We start from the raw sequence: 22,324 nt of genomic DNA, 5'->3' as shown, positions 1-22,324 counted from the left end.
TTTTTTTATGGCTGAGCTCCAGCAATTCTCATCCCACGAGGGTCCCTCAGAAGAAGGCACCTGCCTGGATCATCACTGCAGGGCACAGAGAGGAGCAGAGGGAAGCACCCAGTGCCAGTCCAGCCCCAAAATGCCTCTGCCATTCCTGCAAAGCCGCTCCTGGGGAAGGAGCTCATTCCATGAAGGCTGGGAGTTCCAGGCTCTGCTGTGCTGACAGCTCCTAACTGGGCAGCACCGTGTGCCTGCTCCAAGGGAGACTTTGCACTTTGGGAGTGGAATGTGGGATTGCAAAGTCCCTGTGTTGCTGATATTTGTTCTTTTTGCCCTGAGGAGTGTTGTACATTTTCCCCCAGGAAGGAAGGGGCTCCTGTGGAGCAGCAGGACCCTGAGGCTGGGCATTCCCACCACCACCCACCACTGGAGCGGGATGTGCCCACAGTTATCCCATTAGCTCAACATCTGCCAGGATGCCTTTCCCCACAGGGGCTGGATTAGGCTGGAACTGACCCAGCTCTCCAGGAAGCTTTTCCTATCATGTTTTTGTGGCTTTCAGGCTTCTGCCCTGGCTGGAACCAACCCCAGCACCCGCCTCACACCGCCAAGAGGGAGCTTTGGCAGGCCAGCAGGGAGCTGGCTTTACCTTTGCCTCCAAAGAATGTCTGTGGAGTGTTCAAATTCCATCCTGGGTATTCTGGAGCTACTCATATTTTCAGTAGAATGAGTTTTTTGGGCTGTGATGACCTGATCAGCACTAAAAATAGGAGCATGTGGGTAGGGAGGTGAGGGCCAGCAGCAGGACAGACACTGCTGGTGTGCTCAGTGGCTCCTTGCTGCCGGACACGAAGGTTTGGGATGATCTTCCCTGGCATCTGCTGGCTGGAAGAAGAGCCAAGCTCAGCAAGGGCTGCTGTGGAAGCCACTGGCCCCTGGTGCTGTGCTGTGGAAGGAGCTGAATGGCTGCCAACGAGCTGTCCCTGGATCTCTGGCTCATCTTACAGCCTTGGACCCGTTAATGAATCCAAAGTCCTCCAGCCCTTGCCTCCAAACATTCTGTGAGTGGCATTTGAGAGCCAGGGTCACCATCCAGGCTGGGCTCTGGTGATGCTCCTGCAGCTCTGGATCTGCTCCTGGCCACGCTGGCTGCAGTGCTCTGGCCTCTTTAGGGAGGGCTGGGGATGTTGCAGGGAGTAGGGCAGAGGTCTGTTCTCCTTTAAGGAACACTGCCAGCAATCTCAGGATCTGCTCCTGCCCTGCCTGTTTGGCTGATGCCTCGTGGAGAAATCCTGCTCTGTGTTTTCCCCTGGATCTGAGGTTACACTTTTAACCACAGCACCGGAACTTCCCAGCTTTTCATTTCATCATGGCCATTATGATGATTTTTGGCAGGGGATGCATCTCCCCACCAGGACGAGCTGCAGCTTTCCCACCTTGTTTGGAGTGACCTGTGGGTTTCCCTGACCCAAGGCCTGCAGGTCAAAGCCTGGAACCTCCTGCTCTAATGCCACACTCGCTTTTTCACCCCTCACCATTCCAGTGTCCCCCCAGCCCCACTCTGCCGTGAGGGAGAAGGGGCTCTCCAGCTCCTCTTGCCTTCTCCAGGCTCTCCAGCTCCCGGAAACGCTCCCAGTAGTGAAACTGGTTAATCACGTTGTCACTGGAGGAGTGCTGGCATCCAAGAGGGATCTGTGGATTAACTGGTTCCGGTGTTTGCCAATTTCTCGGCAGCCTGATGCATTATTCAGCAGCCGGGCTGCTTTCGGGCCTTCGGAAAATCTGGAGCTTCCCAACACTTGAGGGTTTATGAATTGACGTCTCTCCTTGCAGCTTCCTCCTCCCTTGGATTGCCAATTAACCGCGGGCAATTAAACACCAGAGCCGGAGCGTTTTGCCGCCGGTCCCGCAGTCTGCAGAGGAGGCTCGGGGCACCCGCAGCTTCCTCCTGGGCTCTATCCCACCTCCCAGCATCCGCCCCGGGAAACCAGGTGCTATTGAAGGCATGGCATCGGTGGACTCGTTTAACGTCTGCCAACTCCCCGGCATTCCCAGCTTGCCAAAATTGTGCGCGGCGGCAGCGGGGAAGGCTCGGGGACAGCCGCGACTCCGGAGCAGCCCGGTCCCAAAGCTGCAGTTCAGGCCGGAGCACTTGCAGATGGCAGATAGGGAGGGAGAGGTGACTCACGGAGATTAAATACCCTCGTGGGCAGCGATGGCTCAACACACCAACGGCACTCACTGCCGGCTCCGTCATTCCTGCTTTTCTTTTGCCTCCAGGTAGAGGGGAAAACTGGGAAAGGCAGAAGCTGTGGTAGCTGGGATGGCCCTGGGGGAGGCAGGGGGTGGAGGATGAAGGGACAAGAGGACAGAGAGGCACAGTAGTGCCGGGGGGAGGTTCGTTCTTCCTCAAACACGTTTATATCCATTGGTTTCGATGGCAAAGCCCGGATTGCCGCATCCTTTCCCACGCCGCAATCCCGGCGCTGACTCGGTGCCAGCGGAAGGCGCTTGCGGGGCCATCGGGTCCGAGACAACGAATTTCCATCTTCTCTGATTGTTCCAGGCACTGCAGAGTTGTTGTCAGAGCCTGTTCCCCGTTTTGGAAACATAATTGGAATTATGCAAATCCCGGTGCGGCACCGGTGAGTGACTGACGCGCTCCTCGCCTGCAGTTGGGCTCTTGGAGCAGGGAAGGCCGGCTCCATCCCGGGGGCACCGGGGGCTCAGCCCCGCTCCTGCTGCACCTCCTGAGCATCCCAGCCCGCTCCTGCACAGCTCCCGAGCACCCCAGCCCGCTCAGCCCCGCTCCTGCCGCACATCCTGAGCATCCCAGCCCATTCAGTCCCGCTCCTTCCATAGATCCTGAGCATCCCAGCCCTCTCAGCTCAGCTCCTTCCATAGATCCTGAGTACCCCGCCTGCTCAGTCCTGTTCCTTCCATAGATCCTGAGCACCCCAGCTTGCTCAGCCCTGCTCCTTCCATAGATCCTGAGCATCCCCAGCCCTCTCAGCCCCGCTCCTTCCATAGATCCTGAGCATCCCAGCCCTCTCAGCCCCGCTCCTTCCATAGATCTGATCATCCCAGCCTGCTCTGGCAAAGCACAGAGCTCACTCCTGCCCGAACACCCCGTGCTTGGAGCTGTGACACCATCACTCGGCCATGCTGGTGTTGTCAAAATTCCTGATGGTTGGGGGCTGGAGGTGTTTTGGGGATGTTGAGCTTCCCAATGGCAGCTCGGGGGGCTGTTTGGTGGGAGCAGAGTGGGATCTGGAACACAAGGCTTGAGGGACTGGAGCAAGACTCCCTGTGAGGGTTGGGACTCTGCTGCCCTCCAGACACGTGGTAGGAGCATGGGGATGGTGCCTGGATCGGGCTGCGGTTCCCACCTGGAATGTGCTTTGGGGCTGGGAGCCAGCTGGGCGCGGGGAGCTGCTCTCGGGCCTCTGTGGCTCGGCTGTGCCGGTGGGAGCGGTCCCTGACCCACTCCTGGGAGCGGGATCCCGGGAGGGGCTCGGCCTCACACACAGGGCTGGTGCTGCACAAAGTCCTCCCGTGAGGAGATCTGCGTGAGGAAGGAGGGATTTTGCCAAAATAACAGCACTTCCCCCCCCACACCCATCTCAGCCTTTCCATCCGCGCGTCCCGCAGCGGTTCCTCTTTTAGCACCACGTCTCCTAAAAAAAAAAAAAGTGTTGACTGCAGCTTTTCTGGAGGCTGCAGCGCTCCCGCCCCGCTGACTGCACAGCTCTTCCCAGCCTCCTTCCCGCTGCGGTTCCCGGGCTCAAGGCAATCTTTTCCGGTCTGATCGCATGGCCAAGGAATGTACGTGCACATACAGCGAGTCTGGAGTCAGCTCAGTGCCAGCAGCCAGGATTTTGGGAGCAGCACGGGGGAAAAACGATGCCCAAGCTGCTGCTTCTCCAGCTCCCTTTGGGACTGGGACGTCCATCCAGCTGCCCCGTCCCCGACCTCGGTGCCTCTGCCCGTGCTGTGGGTGTGTGGCAGCGATTTCTGCCTCTCCACGGTCTATAAAGTCTTGACCAAGTGGAACAAAAATATTCAATCCTGTTAGTTTGGGAGGTAATTCCAGCTAATAAATAAACGAGGTTGGGAAAAAAACGCCGGTGATCCGGCGTGGCCAACGAGCGCATCATCAGCACTCCCCCAGAGACGCCGTGAGGGGGATGAGGGTAATTAACAAAGCAATTAATGCAAGATAAGAAGCTGCTTCCCAAATACACAAGGAAATCCAGACTCCAGCTGTGCTGGCATTGCTTGTGCTGGCCAAGGCCTTGTCTGGGTTGGGAGGGGGATGGATGCACGTGGCGTGTTGGTTTGCAGGATCCATTACCCAGGAGAAGCAGCAGGGTGGGGATTTGCATCCCCCAGCAGGTCCCGAACCTCTCCTTGAGCTTTGGTGGGATCTGTGCTGCTCTCTCAAAATAAAGCTGGAAAAGGCCAACTGGAGCAGGAGGACCAGCAGCTCTTCCCAGCTGCCAGGGCTGGGTGATCCAGGGCTGGAGCTCCCTGAGCATCTTTCCAGGCCAGCTGCTTTGTCAGCTTGGAGCTCTTGGAAAGAAGAATGGGATGATGTTTCTGCAGCACAGCCAACATCCAACACGCTCAGCTTGGCTGCAGTCCATGCGTGGGGCTGTGCTCAGGCCTGGAGCTGGATGGAAATGCCTTTAAATGTGGATCTAAATTGGATCTAAATCTATTTCTGTGCTGGGGGTGAGCTCAGGGAAAGGGGGGAAAAAACCCCAAAGACTGCTACTGGCTCCAATTGCAAAGATTCGTATATATTTCTATATAGATAAATAAATGGAAAGGTTTATCTCTATTTGTGTTGAATGAATCCCAGATTTTGTGGATCAGATAAACCCGATGACAGCACACGTCACAGAATCCCAGAATGGTTTGGTTTAGAAGGGACTTTAAAGCTCATCAGTTCCAACTCCCTGCCATGGGCAGGGACACCTTCCACCACCCCAGGTTGCTCCAAACCCTGTCCAAAGTGGTCTTGGACCTTTCCAGGGATCCAGGGGCAGCCACAGCTTCTCTGGGCTGATGGGGGCTCATGGCAAGGAAAAGCAAGCTCTGATGTGGCTCCAAGCGCTACCATGTGATTTTTTGGGCAGACACATCATCCTCTCTTGGTTTGTGGGAGACTCAGGAACTGGATCTGGGCATTTCTGCCCTTTCTTTACACAGTGTGAACCCTTGGGAACACCTCCCCATCTCCCAGCCGTGTCTTCCCAGCACCAACTTCCCTCTTCCCAAAATTATCCCCTCCACAGAGGTCTCACAGCTCAGGCTGCCCCAGCAGCATTCTCAGGGCGTTGCCTGCGGGCCTTCCCACTGAATTATATTTAACACTTGGGTTTGGGGTGGGATTTTTGGGAAGGAAAACTGTTGCCAAGCAATGGAGCTGTGGCCTGGCTGTCTCCTCCCAAACTGAGAGTTAGAAGTGTGTGTAAAATATCTGAGACATCTCAAGTGGGGTTGCAGGAGGCTGGATCATGGGAATGTGGTGGAAAAGCTGCTGCTGGGCTTGGGAGAAGGTTTTCCTTTCATTTTCCAAAATGGGAAGTGGAGAGTTGTTTGATCCCAGAGGCAACAAGAGATATGGGGGATCATGAGAAATCCCCCAAGGGTCCTGTGGGGATGTCCCCATGGGTTTATACTCAGGACATGTCCTGGACAGCATTAATAAAACATTGGATTTTATCCCTAAAAGGAAGGTGGGACCAGCCCCAGCACGGAGATTTTGGGGATCAATCTCAGTACCACAAACAGGAGCATGACCTTCAGCACTGACTCCTCAATCCATGGCACCCACAGTGGGTGTGGATGAATCAGAGGGGCAATACTGACCCACATCCCACAGCTGGGGCTGGCAGTGCCCGTTGGGCTCCCTGGGCAAGCTGCAGTGGGAATGGCAGTGCCAATCTAGGGACTGACTTCATCCCGATGCCCACGGGCACTGCCCGCGCCGCAGCCCCGGGTGGGAGCCCCTGCTTTGCTCCAGGCCAGGAGCAGCCCCACAGGAGGGGCTCAGCTGACAGCATTCCAGAGGGATACAAAGTTTTCCTGATGTTTTCCCCAGCTGCTCAGCCTGGGAGGGAAATCCCACCGGCGTGCTTTCCTCATTAACCGCTGTCACATTTTCCAGGCAGAGCCTCGGTGTGCCAGGCGCTGATTTGCATCACCAGATCACAAGGATGTGACCTAATTAAATTTCAGCTCTTTTCAATATGATTTTCATACTCACACAGGGGTTTTTTTTTGGACCTGTGGAACCAGCTGTCTCGGCAGGGACGTTTCAGGCTTGGAATGGAAGTGCAGAAAACATCTAATTTCCCACTGGGAGCGGCTGCGGAGGCGAGCTCTGGGGTCTCTCCAAAGCCTTTCCCTGCTCCCAAAGTTTGATTCACAAGAGTGAATTGTGTTATTTTTTTTAGGGCAGATTTTTTTATTATTATTTATGCAGAGGGGAACATGTTAGTCCCACCCTCTTCCCATGCAGATGGATTTAGGTCACGCTGGGAAGAAGGGTGGGAGAACTTGAGGTGAACCACATCCCTCCTGGAACAAACAACCTTCCCAGGCTCAGCACTGGATCTTACAAGATGCCTCCAGTCAAGACAGGTCCCATCAAAACCCACCAAGGCCCCTCAGCACAAGACAAATCCAACCATTCCATGCACCTAGACCTCCCCAGGAGTCTTCTAATCCCAAAAAAATATTACTTTGAGTCTTAATTTTCCCTGGGAAGGGCCCATTCACCAGTGAGGGTGACACAGGAGGGTATCCCAGCTGGATTTTTGGCTGAATAAGCAGAATCCCCCGTGTTTTCCCGTTGCTATGGCAAGGGGGAGAGCCGGGATTTTTGTGCATGGGTTGGTAAATCCGGCCCGTTCCGCATGGCTGATTCGCCCTCCAATTAATTAAGGGCATTCTTCACTTCCCCTCGCAATTAACATAAAGAAAACCCAATTAACTCCTGCACGGTGGACGCTGAGCACTGCCTTGGGCAGTGTGAAACCTCCCTGCTCTCCTGCAGGAAACATCCAAAGATTGTCAGGCTGACCACGGAGCCCACAGCAGAGCCCAGAGCCTGTCGTGTTGCCATCCCACCCCCATGGAATCACCCAGTTTTCCCTGAGTGAAATCACATTCCTGGCTTTGCCACACCTGTTGAGATTGGCTTCGAGCTGGGAAAGGAGATTTGGGTGGAAAAGGAGATTTCTGGCCATCCTCAGGCAGGCTGGTGCCTCTTCCCACAGCTCCTGGGCTGTGATGATACAAAGGGCAATTCTCCTGATCCCTTGGTCATTCACCCTCCTTTTGTTATGGCTGAAGCCATGAGTCTGGGAGCAGTCTGGGAGCAGAGTCTGGGAGCAGTCTGGGAGCAGGGTCTGGAGCAGGGTCTGGGAGCAGTCTGGGAGCAGGGTCTGGAGCAGGGTCTGGGAGCAGGGTCTGGGAGCAGGATCTGGAACAGGGTCTGGGAGCAGAGTCTGGGAGCAGGGTCTGGAGCAGGGTCTGGGAGCAGAGTCTGGGAGCAGAGTCTGGAGCAGGGTCTGGGAGCAGGATCTGGAACAGGGTCTGGGAGCAGAGTCTGGAGCAGGGTCTGGGAGCAGAGTCTGGGGGCAGGGTCTGGAGCAGGGTCTGGGAGTAGAGTCTGGGAGTAGAGTCTGGAACAGGGTCTGGGAGCAGGGTCTGGGAGCAGAGTCTGGGAGCAGGGTCTGGGGGCAGGGTCTGGAGCAGAGTCTGGAGCAGGGTCTGGAGCAGGGTCTGGGAGCAGAGTCTGGAGCAGGGTCTGGGAGCAGAGTCTGGGAGCAGAGTCTGGAGCAGGGTCTGGAGCAGGGTCTGGAGCAGGGTCTGGGAGCAGAGTCTGGAGCAGGGTCTGGGAGCAGGGTCTGGGAGCAGAGTCTGGAGCAGGGTCTGGGAGCAGGGTCTGGGAGCAGAGTCTGGAGCAGGGTCTGGGAGCAGGGTCTGGGAGCAGAGTCTGGAGCAGGGTCTGGGAGCAGAATGTGGGAGCTGAGTCTCTCTCAGTCCGTGGCATCCACGCCCCCTGGCCACGCCCGTAATCCCTGCCATGAGGTGCAGCCGGTATTTCCTGCTCCCGGACTGCTCCAACTTGCCCTGCACGGCTCCGGCTGCCCCGAGCAGCTCCCGGCCCTCCCTGATGGATTCGGGTCCTGCAGAGCAGCGTGGCTGCAAGGACGAGCCGTGCTCTCTCCAGACTCCCAAAATAAATATGGGAGGAGGGAGGGGATGGCAGTGCCCTGCCAAGATAAAGGGTGACACGGCCTGAGCTGGCTCCTGCTGCCTCACCAAGTCCTCAGGATTTGCCCCCAGGATTTGCCTCTGGAATTCCCACAACTTGAATCTGCCTCATCCAGGAGATGCCTGGTCTCTGAGTAGGGAAGTGACTTCCAGCTACTGTCCTATGTTGCTTTCTCACCCACACACTGGCTTCTGAATTTTGGGTTGGTTGAATAAACCATGATTTATCCATGGTTTATCAGCTCCCAGATGACCTGGAGCAGATCCAGTGTCCTCCCCAAGCTGGGAATTGACAAAAATCCCAAGTGCTGCCACCACCAAGCTTTTTTTTTTTTAATTTTTTTTTTCTGGTTTAACACTTTTTAGGTGTTTGTGTCCAGTGCATTGGGCAAGCCCTGGGTTTGGATGAGGACAGAGCAGCCTCCTTCCCACAAAGGCACCTGGAGCATCCTTCATTTCCAGCCTGAGGAGAGCTGCAGGTTTGGCCATGGAGGGGGTCAATCCCATGTCCCCCACACCCTCCCCGGGGCCACCCACGGCGCTGTGCCAAAGCCACCACACCAACCACCATCACACCGACTGCAATTCCTGAACATCCAGCCCCCAATAATCCTCGGGGACAAAAGACCCCGAGGGCAGCTCCCGCCCCCGCCTGTAATTCCTCCCCTTCACCCTAATCCCCTCCAGGCCCTTCTGTCGCAGCGGCCAAATCCCATTAACCGCGCAAGGACCGCGCTCAAGGGAAGCCGCGGCAGGGGTGGGAGGGTGGGGTGGTAACGCTGGGGTGGAGGAGCCATCTCTGCCTTGAGTGGGGTTTATTCCCAAAAACCAAAAAGACCTGAGAGCAGGGAGCTGTGTCTGGCCAAGGAGAGAGGGAGGGGAGATGGTCTGGGGCTTGTGGCCATTGCTCTGCTGACTCTTTTGTCCCAGTTTCCCAGCTGGCTTGGTTGTGGTACCAGCTTCCAAGGCCCCGCTCCAAACACCCCCGTGGTCCCACTCAGCCTCCAAGACTTAATTTCCACTTGCTCAGGGTTTGCCATGAGCCTCTGAGCTCTGTTTCATGTCTGCTTGCAGAGGAAGATGCTCTAATCTTCCTCCAACCTGGCAAGGAGGATGGCTGGGGATTGGAAGGATGTTCTCCAACCCGGCCACACTCCCAAGGGTCCCAAGCCATTTTCCCATGATCTTGTTTGCCAAGAAGAAGAAAAGACTCAGCATGGAGGTAGCACAAAATCAGGATGGTCCCAGTGGAACCCCACCAGAACCAGAGTGAAGAAAAAGAAAAACCAAAGAAAAACCCAACAGTTTGGATTTGCAGCTTTTGCCAGATTGAACTCAAGCTGCAATTGGGATGTGCAATCAGATAAATTTGGGATGGTGAAGCTCCTGGGATAGAAAGGAGGAGAGGGGCAAGGGGACCTGGAGGGTGCACAGGCAGCAGAACAATGAGAAGGGCTTTGGTGGGGGCATGGAGGATGTGCCAGGGAGATGCTGCTTTTCCAGGCACAGATTGGGTGGAAGGTGAATAAATGATGGTTGGCCCCAGGGGCTGCAGAAGGACCAGGCTGTGCCTTAAATGAGGTGGAGGAACACGTGGAGGCTGAGTCACAGGGGACGAGGTCCAAGCAGCCAGGGGAGGCTGAGGGCAGCACACTGACCATGGCAGCTGCTCCCACACCTGAGCTAATGTTTAGCTTTGGACTTTGCCAAGTTGTCCAAGGGGCAAAGGAGGAGGAGGAGGAGGAATGAGGGCAGGTGACCTGAGGGGGGTTGAGGGTGGCTGTGAGCTGGGCCAGTGCCCAGGGCTGTGACTCCTGCACGAGCTCCGGGTCAGAGGGAGCCACTTCTGGGTGTAGTTTCTGCTGGTTTGGTCCTGGTTCAGCAGGACATTCCCTGACAGGGCCTCCCTGAGCTCCTCCATGCAGCTCAGCCCTGATGTATTTCATTCCCAACACATCAGGCTCCAGACAGCATTTGCAAGGGCTGCCCTGAGGGGACACTGTCGTGGACAGTGTGAGGAGCCTGGTGGCACCACTGACAAGGCTGCAAACGTGTGCCCAGCACTGGGCCAGGGCTGAGCACGTCCCATTGGCCTGGATAACCCACCCTGGCAGGTGCCTCGTCTCTATTTAAACCCCCTCTCCTGGGATGTAATTAAGGACGTGCCTATTAATTGCTGTGTCACAGCAGCACGGATTGTCCCTGTCACCACCGGTGCTCCCTGGGCAGCTCCCACCGGACCACTGCCATGTGTGTCCCTCTCATCCCCATCACCTCAACCTGCAGCATCCCAAACCTTCACATTTTGAGTTCTACCTTGCAGGCAATTTTGCACAGCAGCATTCTCCAATCCCAGATTATTCTAATGACACCGTGGAAGAGCTAAAAATAGCAGAGCAGCAAAGCATTTTGTGCCTCTCCCCCAGCAGCCGCCGCCGTCGGGAGTGCAGGGGAGCCTCTGAGGTGTTTGCAGGGAGCGTTTGGAGAGTATCACACCTCCCCTTTCCCTTGCCAGCCCTGGATCTTTAAATATCTGGCCCAAATCCACACAAGCCTGTAGCTGCTTAACTCCTTCCTTGCACTCAAATCCAAAGGAAATTGGGCACCTGGATGGGATGGAGAACATGGGGTGGTGGGTGCAAAACACACCTGCAGGAGTGACTCAGCCATGGTGTGGGTGGTGGGATCCTCTCGGCTTCCCTTGCTCCAGTGGGAGTTTTCCAGCTCCTGTGGGATGCACAGAGCCCACCTGCCTCATCCCACTTCACTTCCTCTCCTGCCAGGGCTCTCAGATGTCTCAGAGTCCTGCATGTGCCAGAAAATGCTGTGGGAAGCAACATCTGAATCCACACAGCTCTCCTTAAAATGAGCATCCCAAAATTGATGTACTCACCCAAAAATGGTGCACTCCCCAAAAAAGTGATGCCCTGCCCCCAAACCAGCCATGCTGGATTTAGCACCTGAACACACTCGGCAGGGTGAAGCAGCAGCCTGGGGGCAGCTGTTCCAGGTTATTTCTGGTGTTTTTTTAATTATTTAAGGCATCCTATGGGATCCTGAACTCAGCAAGGGTGGCTGGAGCTTGGGAATCCCATGGAAGTGTGAACAACATTCCTCCACACAGCCCTGCCAGCCCTCAGAGCCCACCAGGCATCAGCTGGGCTGGGCAGGGGGAGCACAACCCACAGAAACCATCACCAACTTCATCCACAGGTTCAGAGCAGATTCCCATTCCTGCACTGGGAATGGCTCCGTGCTGCACTCCGGGCACGGCAGCTGCTGCTGGCAGGAGGGCACGGATGTGTGTGGAGAGGCAGGGAGCAGCCAGGGAGACATCCAGCCTGGCACGGGCACAGCGGCACTGCGTGCCCTCGGGGGATGCAGGGACCCAAACCGGAGGGGTTTGAATGCAGGGACCCAAACCGGAGGGGTTTGAATGCAGGGACCCAAACCGGAGGGGTTTGGGTGCAGGGATCCAAACCGGAGGGGTTTGGATGCAGGGACCCAAACCGGAGGGGTTTGGATGCAGGGACCCAAACCGGAGGGGTCTGAGCGCCTGCTCCGAGGGTGTCGGGCCAGGACTGCGGGACGGGCAGAGCGGGAGGAGAAACGGCCGATCGCTGCCCCCAGGGGGACAGAAACACCGTGAGCTGCCCCCAGGGGGACAGAAACACCGTGAGCTGCCCCCAGGGGGACAGAAAGGCCGTGAGCCGGTGGCTGCCACGCGCCAGGGATGGCACTGGAGCGGAGCAGAGACGGATGAGTCAGAGGATTCGGGCACAATGGGAAGCGCGGGCTCAGCACGGCCGGGGACACGCAGGGACAGGGACGTGCCGGGATGGGGCCTCAAGGCTGCCAGCGCTGTATCACCCTGAGCAAAGCCTCCTCCAGAGAGGAAAACGTGGCTTTTTTCCGCTCCCTGGTCACAGGGAGAGGAAGGAAATGGGTGAACTCATAGCAGCGTGCATGGAAAGGGCTCTGCCACGCGTCCTCCCCGCCCTGCTGGACACGGCGACACGGGGACACGAGGCTGTCCTGCACTTCCCCTGGCGCTGGCAGGGTACCAGGGACCACAGCCCAGCCTGGCTGCTTCCCCAGGCACCCCCACTTCCCTCCTGCCCACTGCTGCCTTCTCACTTCCACAGCATTCCCTGTTTTATAGCTTTCCTTTTTTTATAAACCCCCAAAAAAGCAAACCCAGGAGCACAAGAGGATTAAGGAACGGGCACACCACAGCAGGAGCCCTGTTTCACCTCCTGATCCCAGTCACCCCATAAGCCCTCGGCTGCTCCCACATTCCTCAGGGGAATGGGGAGGGCAGGAATAACTGGCACAGGATAATTACAGGGCTGAAGATGGAGGTGCTGCCTGGGCACAAGGTTCCAAAGCTCTCAGGGATGGGAGAAACCTCCCATGGCAAACCCAGGCTGGACCCAGACAACATCCCACAGGGGAATTTGGGAAACATCCTTCGAAAATGTTTCCGCAGGCCAAAATAGTTTGACAGAATTTCAGCCACCCCTTTCTCTGCTCCTTGTCATCTTTCTTCCACTTTACACGGGGTGGGTGCTGGGAGAAGCTGATCCTCAGAAGAAGACACTAAACTTGGACACAAACATGGGCCACCATCACCCTGGAGGTCCTGGTCACTCCCTGGGGGCCGGAAACCACAGCCCTGGCTGCCCAGGGGTGCAGGAACAGGAGCTCCAGGGCCCCTGTGCTGCACAAACCTCATGGTTTGCATGGCCTCAGAAAAGAAACTCTCTTTTTTTTGTTTCAGGATGTGAAAGGAGACCACAAGACTGTGGTCCCATGGCTTCCCCACCTCTGGATGACAGGACACTGCACCAGCAGCAAGCAGATCAATCTGACACCGTTGCAGGAGGGGAAGGCTGGGATTCCTCTCCTGGCATCCCACACACCCTAGAGGCACTCGTGGGGCAGTGCTGGGCCAAGGAGCCACATGCACACCACCACTGTCACCAAGGAGTGACCCCATCCCCAGCCTGGGCTGCTAAAACACCTGGGGTTGGAAATCACGAAATTCCTGCATGGTTTGGGGTGGAAGGGACCTCAAAGCTCATCTTGTTCTACTCCCTGCCATGGGCAGGGCACCTTCCACTATCCCAGGTGGCTCCAAGCCCTGTCCAACCTGACCTTGGACACCTCCAGGGATCCAGGGGCAGCCACAGCTGCTCAGGGCACCTGTGCCAGGGCCTGCCCACCCTCACTGCCAAAAATTTCTCCCCAATATCCAGACTAACCCTGGCCTCTGGCAGTGGGGAGCCATTCCCCTGCTCCAGGCCCTCCATGCACTGCCCACCTCCCAGGGCCCCATGAGGTGGGGGGCAGGTGCAGCAGGGATGGGAGAGCCCCCAGATGTGACCTCCTGTCACTGAGCTGCTGGGTGATTGTCACCCTGCCGCTGTCACTGTGCTGTTTGCTCCTTGGCTGGGGCTCAGGAAGTGGCACAACAGCAGCAGCAGCCACACAATCAACCCAAGGCACCGTTTAACGGACTGGGAGCCCACAGCAGCTGGGGGGAGCAGAACCACAGCAATAAAAACCCTGTTCCTTAGTGCTGCAGGCAAGAAGTGGCATTTTCTAAGAGGGGAATCCATCTGTCCAGGCCTACAGGGCACAGAAAACGATTACACAGCTGGGGAGAACAGTTTCCCAAGCAAAGCCACCAGCCCTGAGGGATGAGTGGGAGCAGTCCTGGCCTCACACAGTCCCAGGGGCTCTGCAGCAGCACCAGGAATCACCCATGGATGGCCAGAGCTGGACACCAGCACTCCTCCTGGCAGCTCCCCTGCACCTCCTGCTTGTCCTAGAAAAGGGAAAAATACCCAAGGAGCACTGAGGGTGCTGCAGTCTGTGCCTGATACCATGACAAGAAGCCATCAGTGACTGATGTGGCTGGTGCTGAGCTGGCACTGCACACCGTGCTCCATCCAAGTGGAGCTGGAACAGCTCCCCTGGCTGCCACAGCCAGCAGTGAGCAGCCCAGCAGAGCCCCAGAGGCACCACGGGATGGTGGCACTGCCACTGCTGGCACCAGAGGGACAGGGCAGGGCAGGGCACCCTGCAGGGCTGGGGGCTGAGCCAGCACAGGAGCTCTCCCAGGAAAATCACGCGTGACCTCTGCACCACAGCCCACACAGTTTCCCATGGCCGGGGCTGCTGTTGAAACCATGCCAGGAAATGATCCACAATTTAAGCATGACTTCAGGCAAACGCCTCAAACTCCCAAATGTCTCTGCCTGACACTAAAGCAGCTCCCACAGCAGCAGCAGCAGCTGCAGCACAGGGAGGTTTCCTGCTCTCTCTTGTGAGGACAAAGCTCAGCAAGGTGAGGCACAGGGTGGGTACCCAGCTGGGATGTGGTGGATTTGGTGCTGCTGGCTCCCACCACAGGCAGCCTGGAGGCAGAGCCCAGGGATGAGCTCTCTTACATGGAGAGCTGGGACAGATTTGGGCTGGCATGGCAGGAGGGACTGCCAGGGACAGGAATTGTCCTGAGCACCTGCTGTGCCCCAGAGGCCAGGCAGAGCCTGACTCTGTCACAACCAGACTTCTCCAAAGAACCCCTGAGCTCCATGGAAGTGGCACCAAAACTCTCCAAGGAATTAGGACAAGTCCAACTGGGACAAACAGGACAGGTGAGAGAACAGAGAGGCTGGCAAGAGGCAGGATCAGCACCTCCCTCACATCCTGTTTTCCATGAGAGCTCCACACCCTCTCCTAGTTCCGAGCAGGCAGCCATCAGCCCCTCAGGCGCGATGGAGCCGAGCCCCAGCAGGATCTCATCCCCTCTCCCAAAGCCCTTTTTGCTCCCCAAAAGCAGCCGTTCCACGTGGTGGCTCTGGGCACGGGGCCCCGCCCTGCTGCCCTGGTTAGCAGCAGTTTCCTCTCCCAGCTGCAGCAGAGCAGCAGCACCAGCTGGGTTTTACATCCCCCTTGCCGGGTGCAGGCAGTGACAGGAGGTGACGCAGGGGGTGACACGACCCAGCCCCCTCCCACGAGGTCCCTGTCACTCAGGGACAGTCACAACCCGAGTGACACAGGCCCAAAGCTGAGGGCACAGCAGAGCAGCAGCCAGCAGGGAAGAAAAAGCACAACTTCTTCCCTTTTTCTTCTGAAGAAGAGATCTGAGCCCTGTGCAAAAGGAAGTGCTGATACTACACATCCTGCAGATGAAACACAGCTATTCCATCAGCTGCAAACCCTTGGGAAAAGCTGCTCCCCTCTGCATCTCCCCCAGCACCGAGCAGGGTGCCAGAGCGTCCCAGTGTGACATCATCCCCAGCACTGCTGGGATTTGGGGATCTTTTCCTCATTTTTCTGCAATAAGAGCTTCCACTTGGGAAGCCACGTTGGTGTAAACATTCCAGTAAATCCCTTCCTGCAGGCCACTGGGTAATTAAGGAGCTCTTTTCATAACAAGGTAACAAATAACACGTGTGGTTTGCCAAATTAAGTTCTCGTGTTCGCTAATCATCGCTCGGCAAGCCAGGACAGTGGTTTAGGATGTGGGAAGTTTGCAAGGAATTCTCTTACTGGAGATAAAGGGAGCCTGAACTCAGGGCAGGTGCAGGAAACTCCTGGGAGCCTGCAAACAAAACCAGTTTCTTACAGAAAACTCAGCCACAGTAACTTGTGCCTCTGTCACAGACCCAACTTCCACAGCTGCTTCCACCACAGAAAAATGAGAATTCCTGCAAAATTCCTCCTCTAGGCCACCACTGAGCTCCAAGAGGCAGAAACACCGAGAGCCACAAGGAACCTGCTCATCAGAATAACCTGAAGGTGTCAAACTTGAACACTGCAGATCCTTGCACCAGAAAAGCACAGGTGAAAACAGAAGGCAGAACAATTTTGCACAGGTGTGTTTTATCTGTGCAGGAACCACCACCACGACAGCCCCAGCTCCTGGAAGGAGCCTCCCAGGAGGGAGCGACACAGGAAGCACAGGATGAATGAACAACCCACATCTGAAACCCAACTCCCGTGCCCAAGTTTTATTGACCGGCCGTTCGAGCCACTCCCATTTTCCCCTCTCGGCGGTGCCCTCGGAGGGGCTCGGTGAGCAGAGGCACCGGCACAGCCCCCGCGGTGCCCTCGGAGGGGCTCGGTGAGCAGAGGCACCGGCACAGCCCCCGCGGTGCCCTCGGAGGGGCTCGGTGAGCAGAGGCACCGGCACAGCCCCCGCGGTGCCCTCGGAGGGGCTCGGTGAGCAGAGGCACCGGCACAGCCCCCGCGGTGCCCTCGGAGGGGCTCGGTGAGCAGAGGCACCGGCACAGCCCCCGCGCCGCTGGCCCAGCTCCATTCCCCGCCTCCCCGGGCCGCAGACACGGGCAGCCCGCAGCTGTCCGGCCGGAAGGCGCTGTCAGACACCTCGGCTGCCGAGTGGGCCAGCCAGAAGCGGCTCCGTGCAGATGAGTCACAAGCACAGCGCAGACAGTCCCTCTGTGGTGTTATCCCATCCCCGCTGCTCCAGAGCTCTGCCAGGGAACCCATCCTGTGCTCAAAGATCTCACGATGGGAAATTCTGTCAAGAGATTTTCACAAAGATGACAGATTTGTAAGTGGCCTGGTTTTGTTCAAGAGCTGAGCCTGCACGTTGTGTAGCCCAATATGCAAAATATTTTCTTCACGCTTCATCACATAACCCCAAAACGATCAAAGCAATCCTGGCAGCTGCTGGGCATCACATCTAGAGCTTGGTTTTGGGGACAGGGTGGCACAGCAGAGCCCACAGTGCGGAAAGCAGCACCAGGCATTTTATTTTTATTACTTTGGAGCCTCTAAACTCCAGTTTGGAGATCCCACCCCACCAGTGCATGGAAGCAGGAGACACGTGAAGCTCAAAGGTAGAGCTGAAGAGGAGGGCTGGCACCTGGAGCACCAGGTTTGGGAACAAAGCAGCTCCTTTGTACAGCAGGGCTGTGGCTCCACAGGGTCCCAAATTTCACAGTCAGACTGGAGCTCCACCTCTGGAGTGCTCACGCTGTGCCAAGGAAACAGCAGCTCTGGGAATTGCTGGCAGCAGTTGCTGTGCTGGTGCCATGAACCATGCCAGTGCAGGGTGTCCCTGCCCATGGCAGGGGGTGGAATGAGAGGAGCTTTGAGGTCCTTTCCCAACAACCCAAAGCATCCCGGATCCTGTGCACCTACCACCTGCTTCCTGTGGATGCTCACGATGTGGATGTCCTCGCTCCGATACTCCTCGTCGTGCCTATCCAGGGGAATCTTCTCCAGCTCAAAGTCCCTCTGGAGCAGCTGTTCCACAAAGAGCAGTTCCACAATCATTCCAGACATTCCCCGCCATGCAGCACCTCACCCTCACTCAAAATGCTCCAGCACTAACTTGAAGCTACAGACATCTGCAATACTCCAGACAAATCTATTTAAGCTTGTGGTAAAACACTCCTGGAGGGATTTAAGAGATGTGTGGATGTGGCACCTGGGGACATGGCTTAGTGGTGGCCTTGGCAGTGCCTGAGGGATGGTTGAACTTGATGATCTCAGAGGACTCTTCCAGCCTAAATGATTCTGTGAATCTGTGATTTTGCTTCAATCCCTAACATGCTAAGCCAAACCACAGCACCTGCCTGTCTGCCAACCCCCTCAATTGAAACAGAGAGGAGAGAAAAAAAAAAACAGACTAAAATCCCCCAGCATCAGCTCTGGGCCGTGCTCAGATTGCCTGGGCTGAACCTGGCAAGGAAGGAAATCAATCACACACAAAAAAAGCAGAAATCAGCCAGAAACACCAAGACCTGTTGAGTTCATTGTGGGAGCAGCACCTCAGCAGAGCCGAGCACAGCCCTCCTCACTGCCAGGAGTGTGAGGCACTAATTATCAAACAGCTGCTTTGATTAACACCAATTCCCTGGAATCCTCAGCCTTTCCATTTCCTTTTTTGCAATATTACAGGTATTATATATATAACCCTGCACAAGAGCTGCTTCTCAGCAGTCACCACAGGTGCAGAGTTAAATCTGCACTGACCATTATCTCCCCACAGGTGTTCCCTGGGTTGCTTTTCCTCACCTGCACACAAGACACAGCTGGAACATTCAATTAAAACACTTATTGTTTTAATTAATGGGCTCTCATTAGAGAGAAGGAATTTTTTCAGAAGCACCTCTATCACTCAGGAGAGAGTTTTGAGCTCCAGAACAAAACTTTGTATTTTCCCTCTACTTTCAGTGAAGCAGCCTAAAAGAAAATATGCTTAAAACTCACTTACTTCAAAGTATTTTCTCTCAATTTCAGGGTTCTTCCCCATAGTCCTCTGTTCATAGCAGCACAGGACACAAGTGTCAGGGCCTGTCAGGTCCTTCAGGGTCTTCAGCAAGGGCTCCAAGGACTGCCCAGAAAAGGTTAAACATTTTCCACGTGGATTTCAAGTTCATTTCACTGGTTGCAATACCCTCTAGCTAAAGTCTTCACCCAAGGGAGGACCTCCCAGTTTCACTTTTCTGCTAGTTATTTTTAGTGCTTTAACCGGGACAAGAAGAATATGGGGGAAAAAGCTGGGAAGCAGAGGAGAAAAGGGGACTCACAGGAGAAGAATTTCCCAGACTGACCAAGAAAACTGAACTGGAATCCAAGCCAGAAACAGCCCACAGTGCTGAGTGGGCACTTCCTTGAGGCACACAACAATGAGTACTCCTCAGTGTGCTTCAGAAGTGAGAGTTTTCTCAATTATTCCTGGAGGATGGCTCAGATCCAGACCACAGTGGAGGGAAATGGGACCAACAGGCAGGGACTCAATGCCAGGGGCTGGTAAAGCCATTGGAAGGGCACTGGGACATGGGGTTTTTCAGGTTATTTCCCTTTTCCTGCAGCTTCCCTCAGCTCTCTGTGCACATCCTGCAAGCTCCAGCTGAGGACACGAGGCAGACTGCAACAACCACTCAGCTGTGGCAGGATTTCTCCTCCTGCCTTCCCAAGCAAAGAGTGAGGAGAACCCCAACATCAGACTTAGCACTTTTACATTTAATTTACCAACGATTTCAACAGTTCACATTTTGCTTCACCATCCTCAATGTTAAAAAAAAAAAAACCACAGGGAGGGGGAGGGCACAAACATTCAATTTGGGATTTTTAACATAAAAATAGTCCCTGGTTCTATGTCAAATGGCCTTACATCTATTAAAATGCATTGTTCAGTCTTGTTCTACCTATTTCTATAAACCACAGGGACCATGACGTGAGCACAATATTTATCTGAACACTTCTCATAGTAAAGACACTGATCCCACCCCCTTCCCAAGAAACCTTTCTGTAGGGGCTTAGCAAAGTCCTCATTTACCTCCTCATAGTAAATGCAATCAGCCATGAGTATATAATCAGGGGGAGGCTGAAATTCTGTTACATCTTCACCCCTAAAAAAATAAAGAAGAAAAAACCAACAAGAAGTGAAAAGAAGTTTTAGTAAAAACACATAGTAAAGGACTCAGCACAAAGTTAACTATTGTGTTCTCATATTAAGTTTCCCTCTCACAGCGGGAGGGGAATTTAATGAAGGCAGTGCAGAATCCCAGAATGGTATGGGTGGGAAGGGAACTTCAATCCCATCCCATTCCTTCCCCTGCCATGGCAGGGACACCTTCCACCATCCCAGGCTGCTCCAAGTCCTGTCCAACCTGGCCTTGGACACTGCCAGGGGCAGCCACAGCTTCTCTGGGCACCCTGTGCCAGGACCATCCCACCCTCCCAGCCAGGAATTCCCAATTCCCTGTATCCCATCTAAACCGACTCTTTTCAACCTGAACCCAGAATCCCCGTTAAAGCTGAACATTAAATAAAGGCTCATACAAACCATTTCAGTACCTTGGCTCGGACGGACCCTGTGACCAGGTGCTTGTTATTCTCAATATTAACCATCAACAGCTCCTGCAGCTCCTCCAGGTCTGTGACCGTCACGTTCGCCCTGTAACACACACACGTGGTTAGGGAGTAACGCCATGGCAGGGGACACTCCGCACTGCACAGAAAACAGGGTTTAAAGGAATCGGCAGGGTCTGAGGGAGCAGACAGCGCCGGGCAGGGAATCCGCTCACCCCAGCGTGGCTGCCATGATGCCGACGGCGCCGGTGCCCGCGCCCAGCTCCAGGACGTGGCGACGGGCGAGGGGGCAGGCGCCGGTCTCCAGGAACTTGGCGAGCACCAGCGCGGCGTCCCACACCACACAGCCCACGCCGCCGGCCGCCCGCTGCTCCAGCCGCAGCGCCGGCCCGGCCCGCCGCTCCAGCTCCCTCACGAAGCCCGCCATGGCCGCGGCTCTGAGGCGGCGCGGCCCCGCCCCGCCAGGAAATGGCGGGCGGGCCCTGAGGGGACGGCGCTGGCCGCCCGCTCTGGGCGGCGGGAGAGGCTGTGAGGTGCGGGCATGGAGGCTTTTCCAGCCGGAATAATTCCAGGATTTCGGCAGCCGTGTCCAGCCGGAATAATTCCAGGATTCCGGCAGCCGTGTCCAGGCGGAATGGATTCCAGAATTCCGGCAGCCGCGGCCCTGAGGGAGCGCGGAGCCCTCAGGAGCCGCTCCCTCATCCCTCCTGAGGCGCTCCAGCCTGAGCCCTCCTGAAGGTTTTGTTACAAACCGCCCTCACACAACTTACAAAAACTCTTACAAACCTACAAAAAAGGTCTTAATAAACTTACAAAAAAGTTTTAATAATCCTAGAAAAGTCTTAGTTAAGTCTACAAAAAAGGTCTTATTAAATGTACAAAAAGGCTTTAATAAACTTAAAAAAGGTCTTAATAAATGTACAAAAAGGTCTTAGTAAACCTACGAAAAAGTTAATAAACCTATGAAAAAGGTCTTCATAAGCCTATGAAAAAGGTTTTAATAAACTTACAGAAAAGGACTTAGCCTACAGAAAGGTCTTAACAAACCTGCAAAAAGGTTTTAATAAACTCATAAAAAAGGTTTTAATCAAGCAACTGAATATGAGTTGATTCTGTGTCGACATCTTGAAATGCAAAGGTTTTTGATTTTTCCCCCCTTGGATATGTGGAAGAAAGTTTTCTTACTTTATTTCTTCATTTCTTTTAGAGCAATGGGAGGCCTCTTGGTGGTTGGCAGATTCCCCTTGGGAAGAAGTTTTCTGAGGGAATTGCCTTTTCCCACACGAGCCAACTTCAAACCCAAACTTCACATTTTTCCCTTCCAGCATTTTTTTTGTTGTTCTTTTTACCTAGCCCTCTAATTATGAAGTAACTGAAATGGTATTTATTGCTCTCTTGAACCATGCTGGTGGGAATCTCGCTGCCTTTGACCACTTTCCATGGCCATATTATGATATATTTTACTGTGGAATATTCAAAATGGTTCTGACATAAGCACTTATACAGGAAGGCATAAAGCTGACATCTGTATTTTCTAAAATGTGGCAGAGAATTTTTTCCTCTTCAACAACACAGAGAAGTCTGAAAAAATATTATTCCTTGTTAAGCAATAGCTGCTGGTGGGGAGTTCAAAAGAGTCAATGGAAATAATCTAAGAAAGAATTCCACTTTTCCAAGTCATCTTCCATTTCCTACCTGCACTTCCAGTCTGTGCACCACAAATTTGGGACTTCTTGAACCTTATTTTAGCAAAATGAAGCAGCTCTCCTGTAAAAAGTGTGAATGGATTCCAACCCTCTCTTCTTTCTCAGGGAAGGAGCACAGAGGAGTCAGGCAGTAAAGAAAAAAGATAGAAAGATAGAAAAATACATCTGAAATTGGGAGGAGGAGAAAACTGGGGGGATCTTGGTATGATCCTGTACAGGGCCAGGAGTTGGACTCCTGATGGATCCCTTCCAACTCAGGGGATTTCTAATTAACATCCCTCTTCAGTCCTATCTCCTTTCCAAAAAGGAGAATTTTCCAAATGGAATGCCCAAGACAATGGGAGCAGCTTAGGCAGACTGATGAGAAGCTGGAGTGTGATTTGGAAGCCTGGGATGAGCCAAAGTGAGACCAGCAGCATGGAAAATTGGGCCATTTTGTACTGTCAAAAATGCAATTCCCAACCTTGTCCTTGCAA

At 54.7% G+C, this 22,324-nt stretch overlaps 1 protein-coding gene across 1 annotated transcript; it reads right to left on the bottom strand.

The window, feature by feature from the left end:
• Positions 1-16,278: 16,278 nt before the first annotated feature.
• Positions 16,279-20,569, bottom strand: VCPKMT (valosin containing protein lysine methyltransferase). The gene is made up of 6 exons (XM_066552405.1): positions 20,358-20,569; positions 20,117-20,227; positions 19,607-19,679; positions 18,539-18,658; positions 17,461-17,565; positions 16,279-16,834 (listed from the first exon to the last, which is right to left on the bottom strand). Exons 1-6 carry the CDS (start codon positions 20,567-20,569, stop codon positions 16,820-16,822), a joined length of 636 nt encoding a protein of 211 aa, XP_066408502.1. The 3' UTR covers positions 16,279-16,819.
• Positions 20,570-22,324: the final 1,755 nt, after the last annotated feature.

The sequence above is a fragment of the Molothrus aeneus genome, chromosome 6 (assembly GCF_037042795.1).
Source record: "Molothrus aeneus isolate 106 chromosome 6, BPBGC_Maene_1.0, whole genome shotgun sequence".
In the NCBI taxonomy this organism is placed as follows: Eukaryota; Metazoa; Chordata; class Aves; order Passeriformes; family Icteridae; genus Molothrus; species Molothrus aeneus.
Note: the sequence above shows the minus strand (reverse complement) of the source record. Positions and strands in the feature narration are given on the sequence as shown.